The following is an 8,134-nucleotide window of genomic DNA, read 5'->3' on the forward strand; positions in this document are numbered from 1 at the left end:
AACCTGTCCTTTCTCAAACACCTAATGTGCCACATGCTTGCTAGATGCCGGATATTCTTCGTGAGCGTCTATAGACCATCTCCCAGTAGATTTAAATAGTTTTGCATGACCCTAGACACCAGATGTAATGGATTGGTGCTCTGATGACTTACAGATCCCACGGTTTGTGAGCTCAAGTCAGCTAATGACAGACCAGCTAGGCTTAGTCTGAAGTAAAATTTTGAGTCAGCCATTACTCCCTGTGTCCCATCGCTGCTTGAGAGTAATTAGTTAATATTCATTTGTTAGTTTAGCAGTTCTTTTTAAGAGTTGAAGCTCTGAAAATATATATATAATAAAAATAAATAAAATAGAAAGTTGAAGCTCTGTCAATTTCCCATTGCCGCTCCATTACATCTCGTAGTATCCTCCAGGCTACCTGTTCTTTAATTCTCAAACCAAATAAGACAAAGATGTGTGATCTAGGCTCTAGCACTGCTTTACCCTTTGGATTAGAACCCTGGAACATCACTCCATCTCCTGCTGGGACAATCCTTCAGAGACCATACTAAGGACTATTTTTTTTTTTTTTTTAATCAGTAAAGTTTTTTTTTTGTTGGTTTTTTTGTTGTTGTTGTTTTTCAATATATGAAGTTTATTGTCAAATTGGTTTCCAAGGACTATTTTTCGGCATCCGACTGCGCTTGTTGGCAGCAGGTCTGCCATAGGAACCCTTACTCCTGAATTCTAGGAATTGCACCAAGCTCGCCATGTTGGCTGTCTGAGAATCTGTGCTACTACTGTGTGCTTATCTTCTCATGTTGTTTTGTCTGTGCTAAGAAACTATAACTCTCTTGGTATTTTAATCTCTCAACTATCAAAGAATGTATTTCAAATCCATGTTATCCTGTCGTGTCAAGATTTTTTCATCTATCTGACTAGCCGTCTTGCAGTGATTTAACATTTCTTTATCCTCTAGGGAAAAGTTAACCATTGGATGCCGCCAGCTGGTCGAGATGGAAAATTCCATGCAGCAGTGCAATGCATCTGTCTATATGGAGGCCAAAAACAGGGGATGGTGTGAGGACATGCTTAACTATAGGACCTAAATCCTGATTTATAACTTAAAAGGAATGGCATTTGTCTTCAAGAACAATAGAGTGGCTATCAACCTTTTGAGTCAAACCCAAGTCTTGTAAAAAAAAAAAAAAAAAAAAAAAAATGTCTCATAGGTGCAAGAAGGTGATTGCTTATTGTTGAAAATCTCATTGAGGTTCTAAAAAGCCTAATGCATCCATTGTGGGATAAACTGTGTACTCAACTCATTGCAGTTGACAATACCTCCCTACCTCTACTCCTGACACTGAGCCAATCTGTCTAAAGAAGGGAGAGCTGTCTTTTTAATCTCTTAGGGCAGGAGCCACTTTGGCATCTGTGGAAGGCCCAGGGGCACAACTTTAGCATCTCTCTCAACCCTAAACATGAGTACATGGCCAGAAACACTTCCAAACCCCAAGAAAGAAATAGGACAATTAGGACATGGCCATGCTCACCATGCTCCACAAATGAAATCTTACCCTGGGCTGTTTTATGATCACACTGTCTTCCATTTAGACCTGGTGAACGTAACATACATCCCTTCCACTTCCCCCAAGGTAATAAAAGTAGAATTTTGACTTCAGCTCCTACTTACTATATAGTTTCTTTTCTTCTACCCTAGGCTTGTCACTTTTCAGTGCATTTCTAATGGAAAAAGCAGAGGAGACCCCTATAACAGACTTCCCTTAAATGTGAAAGAGGCATGGATTTATGGGATTAAGTGGCAGTGACTAATGTTTGCCCCTAGCTAAACCAAGTGTTTAATCAACTTATTTAGTTATACATTGGAAATCCTTGTTTAGTAGAGTATATTATGCTTTTGTTAATACATTAGACTAAATCTAATTTGGTATTCTATGATAAATGTTAATTTATTTTTTACAAAAAAGCAATAAATTTTATTTTTAGTAAGGTTTTGCTTTTCATTTTACTTCCAAATTGTGTTTCTTGAACTGTGTACAAGGTATGATGATAAAAGTGACCCTCTCCCAATACAAGATAATCTATGCCGGATTCTCAGTGTCAATCTGTGCAGGGCCCCGCCGAGCTTTATGTTTGCAAAGGAAGCCACAGCTCTACCTAGGGCTCAAATGCCATCAGGAATATGAGCCGAGCCCCGTGGGAGGAGAAGCTTCCAGAGGATCTCTGCTCTCTTTCCTTTTCTTCCTGGAGGAGCCAGAAAAGCATCGCCCTCCCCACCCCTCCAGGTTTTTTTTTTTTTTTTTTTTTTTTTTTTCAGATTTTTATCCTTCAACTGCTTCTGGTTTGTTACTGGGTTTTGGTTCTGCTTTGTAAACTCCCTCTCCTCTTCCCTCTTTTTATTTAAAAAAAAAAATTTTTTTTTTTTTTTTTTGTTTGAGAAACAGCATGAGCAGGGGAGGGGCAGAGAGAGAGAGAAGGAATCCAAGCAGACTCTGCGCTGTCAGCACAGAGTCCAAGGTGGGGCTTGAACTCAGGAACGGTGAGATCATGACCTGAGCCAAAGTCAGACGGTTAACGGACTGAGCCACCCAGGCGCCCCTCCCCCACTTACCTTTTTAACATAGGTTGTGATCTTTAGGAAATTTCACTCCTGTCACCTGTGTGCTTCCACACATTTCACTTTTTAAAAAAAGTTTGAGGGGCGCTTGGGTGGCATAGTCGGTGAAACGTCTGACTTTGGCTCAGGTCAGGATCTCAACTTTGTGGGTTCTAGCCCTGCATCAGGCTCTGTGTGGACAGCTTGGAGCCTAGAGCCTGCTTTGGATTCTGTGGCTCTCTGCCCCTCCCCTGCGCGCACTCTCTCTCCCTCTCAAATATAACATTTTAAAAATGTTAAAAAAAAAAAAATAAAAAAATAAAAGTTTGGGGGGGTGGAGGGAGGGGCAGAGAGAGAGAGACAGGAAAGATTCCTAAGCAGGCTCTGTGCTGGAAGTGCAGAGCCCAAGGCAAGGCTCGAACCCATGAACCATGAGATCATGACCTGACCTGAAAACAAGAGTTGGAGGTTGACTGAGCCACCCAGGTGCCCCTACACATTTCACTCTTATGCATGTAGACTTTATCTTAGTCTGTATCTTTTACGGTGTACATTAATTTGTCAATTACTTCAACCTTTTTCATTTTTTGAGATGTGAAGATGTTGACTTTCTAGTCTTCTTTCTTTTGATTTAGAAACTTTCTTTTAAAAATGTTTAATGTTTTTTTAAAATGTCAGGTTTTTCTTTGTTGCTGTCTTTTCTAATCTTAATTTTATACTTTCTAATAGTCCAATGCAGGAGGTGAGGGATCCCTTTCCCCCACCCTCTACTCGTTTTCTGGGTCCTCCACTCTGGAGTGAAATAACTCAGCTGACAGAAGGATCATAAGCTCCACCTTGTAGAACACATTTGTTTTAATGGAAGAATTATTAGATCCTTATGAGAGGAACTTACAGTTCTAAAATCTCCATTCTTCAATATGTATGTATGGCTATCATATTTTGGGCGGAAGCCATCATATGTTTGCCAGTAGGAACAAATGAGCAAAGTCACACCAGGGAAAGGGCTCCCTTGGCCTTAGGAGTTGGTGATAACTTCATGAGGGCCATCCAGGAGTATTATTCCAGCAAAGTTATGGGCACTATCTTACATTAGTAGACTTTTCCAGCTTACTGTTACAAAACAGAATCTACTTCCCTCCTGAGAGGACTAGGGAGGACCCTTCGGGTGTAGCCACCCCAGCAATTCCAGCATTCTGGGCCAAAGGAATGCTGGCTCTAAGAATTGGGGCTGGGGGCTCCTGGGTGGCTCAGTTAAGCATCCAACTTCACCTCAGGTCATGATCTCACGGTTCCTGGGTTTGAGCCCTGCATGGGGCTCTGTGCTGACAGCTCAGAGCCTGGAGCCTGCTTCAGATTCTGTGTTTCCCTTTCTCTCTCTCTCTGTCCCTCCCTCACTCATGCTCTCTTTCAAAAATAAACATAAAAAAAAAATTTTTTTTTTTTTTTTTAAAGAATTGGCTTCTGTTGTGCCCCACTGGGAATGTTAGGACCTGTAGTGGGCAATTGGGACTGCACAGACTAGAATTTGACAGATGAATTTCACTTTCCCATTTTGGACTTTGTCACCTGAAAGACAGGGGACATAAAGCTCATTTCCTTTATCTTTTGACCATCACCTTCAGAGAGAACAGAAGTCTTTTTACCTTTTCAGGGTTGATCCAGGTTTATTTAGATGGTGTCTTGGTCAGAGCCTAGATCACTGTTCATACTCCTTTTGACAGCTCCACCCCAGCCCACCTATCTGTTGGAGATCCCCCCCCCCCCTTTTTTAACATTTAATTTCAGAGAGAAAGAGCATGCACACCAGCATGTGAGTCTGGGAGGGTGGAATCTCAAGCAGGCCCTGAGCTGTCAGCCCAGAGCCTGATGTGGGCTCAACCTCACCAGCCGTGAGATCATGACCTGCACCTAAAACAGGAGCTGGACACTTAACTGAGACACCCAGGCACCCCTGGAGCCCTTTTCAAGCATATTTTTTTCATTCCATGAGGATGAATTTACCTCTTCTTTAAGAAATAGATTTCACTTTTGAATAATCAAACACATTTTCCACTCTCAGGAAGTGATGCCACCCAAAGCCCTTTGCTGATTTAGACAGGCCAATGAGCCTCCCAATTGATGGCTCTTTGGCTATCCTGCCCAAAAAAACCCACTCCAGTGAAAACAACCCCAGTTATCAGCTATGAAACTGGAAGGTGAGGTGGTAGACACCCAGACCCCAGCTAGTTGTTTGGCTCAGTTCTGCTAACTCAAACTGATGTTAACATCCTATTCTTTAGGAGTTCTAATCTTTACTTAGCTTCTGCAACTCTACTGTAGACTGATGGTCATGGGCTAAACTACATTAGGTCTCTATATAATCCTTGCCAGTAGAATCAATGGTTCCCTACTGGGATTTCTAGGGAGGTAAAATACAGGTATCTTAGTCCCCTTTTTAAAGCCTTTTCTTTTAAAAGGTTTGGCACCCTTTTGGTTAAGCTAGAAAGATAAAACCTTTTTAAGTGCAGTTTTGAGTTTTTTCAGAATAATCACCAGCTCTCGTGCTCTTTTGTAGTCAATTCCCATCCACACCCCAGGAAGCAATTCAGGTGTCTGCTATCGCTGGTTTCCTCTTTTCCAGAATGTTATGTAAATGCCTTGAGGTTGGCTTTTCACTTAGCATAATGCTTCGGGGATGCATCCATGTTGTTTTTAATCAGTACTTCATCTTTTTTATTCCTAGGTAGTATTCCATTGTATGGATGCACCAATTTATACATTCACCAGTTGGAAGGCTATGTTGACTTATTTTTGGTGACTGAATAAAAGCAGCTACATTCACATACAGGTTTGTGTGAACATTTTCAGTTCATTTGAATCAATTCCTAGGAAGGGTGATTACTGTATCACAGGGCATTTAATTTTGTCAGAAACTGTCAAACTTTTCCAAAGTGACCTTACCATTTTGTTAATTCCTCCAGCAGTTTCTCGGCATCCTAACCAGAACTTGGTATTTTTCATAGGTAGGTCATTTTGCTTTTTACATTTTCCTACTGATTTATGATAACATCTTTTCATGTTTGTTTTGAAATCCATTTATTTTCTTTGGTGAAGTGTCATGTTCAAATCTTTTGCCAAATTTTTTTTTTTTTTTAAAGTTTTGAGTTCTGGGCACCAGTCACTTACCAGGCACATTCTTTCAAGCCTGTACCTTTAAAGACTTGGTACCATTTTTGCTTAAGATAGAGACAAAGCACTTGCTTATTGCAGGAGGTAGATATTACTTTGATTTGGGAGTAACCTTACTAGATACTTGGCCCTGCTAATTACTGGACTAGTTGCATTTGGTAGATGCCTTTCAACTTTTTAATACAGCCACTCTCACTCTGAACTTGCTGTAGGTGAGTTCATCTCTGGGTCATTCCCTCATTTCTTTCATTCATCCCAGCTTGGTATTGTGTGTGCCTTTTCTCCAGGCTAAAATTTCTTCCTTTGCTCACTGTGAGCAAATGTGTAGCCATGTACCCAGACGTAGGTCCTTCTTAGATTTCCACATGATTATCAACCCTGTACACACTGAGGTTTTTGCTTCTCTCTCAGTCAACCCCCAGTGAGGCATGGAGCTATTAATAGTGAAGTTTAAATATTTTGTGGCCACTATTGCTGGTACTTGTTGCTAAGCATCATTTTACAACTGAGAATGTTCTGGTTTTATTATGAAAGAAACTGGTTCTTCATAGTAATTACTTTTTAACCTACAGAGGATTCAACTTTTTTTCCTTGATTTAAAAAAAAATGAATTTGATATTGTGTAAGGTGTCCAGCTTACTTTGATACATTTATATATTGCAACATAACTGCCAGCCATGGAGTGATATTTATCACATTACATAATTATAGCATAACATTATCTATATTCATTATACCATGCATTAGGTCAGGTTTATTACTTCTTACAAATTTGTACCCTTAAATACCACCACTCCTCTCTACCTCCCTCACCCCTGGTAACCACCATTTTACTTTTTTTTTTTTTTTTTTACATCTTTAACTTTTTTAGATTCCACATATAAGTGGTATTCATCTAGTACTCATCTTTGACTTATGTTGCTCAGCATAATGGGCTCAAGATCCATCCATGTTGTTGCCAATATTGTTGCCATCTTCCTTTCTCATGTACAGTTTAACTTTTTTAACACGTCTCTTGTTTACAGGACCAAATTTGTGTTGTGGCCTTATTAAATATAAAGATTCATACACTGGTGTCTCCTTGTTTTTCTTTATTTTCACCTAGTTAATTTACTGTGTATCTTATGCGTCACTCTACGAAAGACTCAACAAATCCTTTTTTGGAACCAAGTGGGATACAAATAAATGACTAATATTATAGAGACAAAATCTTCTGTGATCTCATACTCTTCCAAAGGCAACTCTGGAGTTGCAGAAATCTCCTCCAGGGACTCTTTCTGTTACCTACTTCAAGTTTAAGACTTGTACGATCTGGAGAAATCAGAGTGCACACCTAGAATACTAGACAAGGATTCTAGAACTGCATCACAATCCCAGATCCAGATTTCCCCCTAAACTATAAGGAATTCTAAAACATGTTGAATGGATAAGTATATGTGACAAACTAGAAGCCAAAAATCAAAACCCTACCTTGAAAGTCACAGTAAAAGTCATACCTGAGTATAACCAACTATTGTGAATTAAAGCAGGTCATTTTAAAATTTTGCTGTTTTAGGAATCTAGTATGTTTTATGTGGTATTACAACTGACCTCAAGGGTAATTATTACCAATGGTATTTCTAAACTACTCCAAAACCTATACTAGTGGTAAAAACTTTATGTTGAGGCTATTCACATTTTCTCCTTCCCTCAAGAGGTACCTTTTAGATGCAGATAAATATAAACAACTTGTGACTGAGCACTGTTTTTTTCCCTTGATGGGAGCTTTTTATATTTAAAACATACTTGAAAAACATACTTTTCACCACCAAACTACCTGTTTGGCATTAATAGAATACTGGAAAACTCTAACCCAAAATATTGACACATATTTGCTTAATGCCACTTAGGAATCAGCAGGTTACTTAGGAACTGAGAAGTAATTTCAAGGATTTTACTGCTGAATCCTCAACTAAAATTTTATTTCCTTGAACTAAATAAAACATATGCAGATCCATTTAAAAAAATAGTCACCCTGTGAGGCAAATTCAAATCTGCCAACCTAGTTTTAGTCTAGAACCAAACCAGCAACAAATATAGTCAGCAATACAATGCTACCAGGTTAACTTTCACGATGGTTCTTTGTAGAATAAATGAGAGAAATACGGCGTCAGAGTACCAGTGGGAACAATTTTCTTCCTAACCCAAGTCAGCCACTGGTAATCTTGTCCTAGTTGGCTCACTAGATTCCTGTGTGCTTCTTCATCTTCGAGAAAAAAAAAATCTTACCATCAGCTCTTATTTCAGACATGTCAGGTAACTATTTTCCCACAAATACTTTAAGCTCATCATTACTGGGAAAACAAAAAAAACTGTCCCCAAGACTTT

The 8,134-nt window shown here is 39.4% G+C and overlaps 1 protein-coding gene across 6 annotated transcripts in view; it reads left to right on the forward strand.

The window, feature by feature from the left end:
• The window catches only part of SWT1 (SWT1 RNA endoribonuclease homolog), a 106,473-nt gene extending 99,636 nt beyond the window's left edge, over positions 1-6,837 (forward strand). For 3 of the 6 annotated variants that reach the window (XM_086694140.1, XM_086694141.1, XM_086694142.1), the window contains one exon: positions 959-5,425. In XM_086694140.1, the coding sequence (XP_086550266.1) occupies positions 959-1,088 (130 nt within the window). In that variant the 3' untranslated portion in view covers positions 1,089-5,425. Of the gene's footprint in view, positions 1-958 lie in introns of all 6 variants that reach the window. The other 3 variants (XR_015246212.1, XR_015246213.1, XM_086694143.1) reach the window with 3 other exon arrangements.
• Positions 6,838-8,134: the final 1,297 nt, after the last annotated feature.

This window comes from Puma concolor, chromosome E4 (genome assembly GCF_028749965.1).
Source record: "Puma concolor isolate L17-30 chromosome E4, mPumCon1.1.hap2, whole genome shotgun sequence".
NCBI lineage: Eukaryota > Metazoa > Chordata > Mammalia > Carnivora > Felidae > Puma > Puma concolor.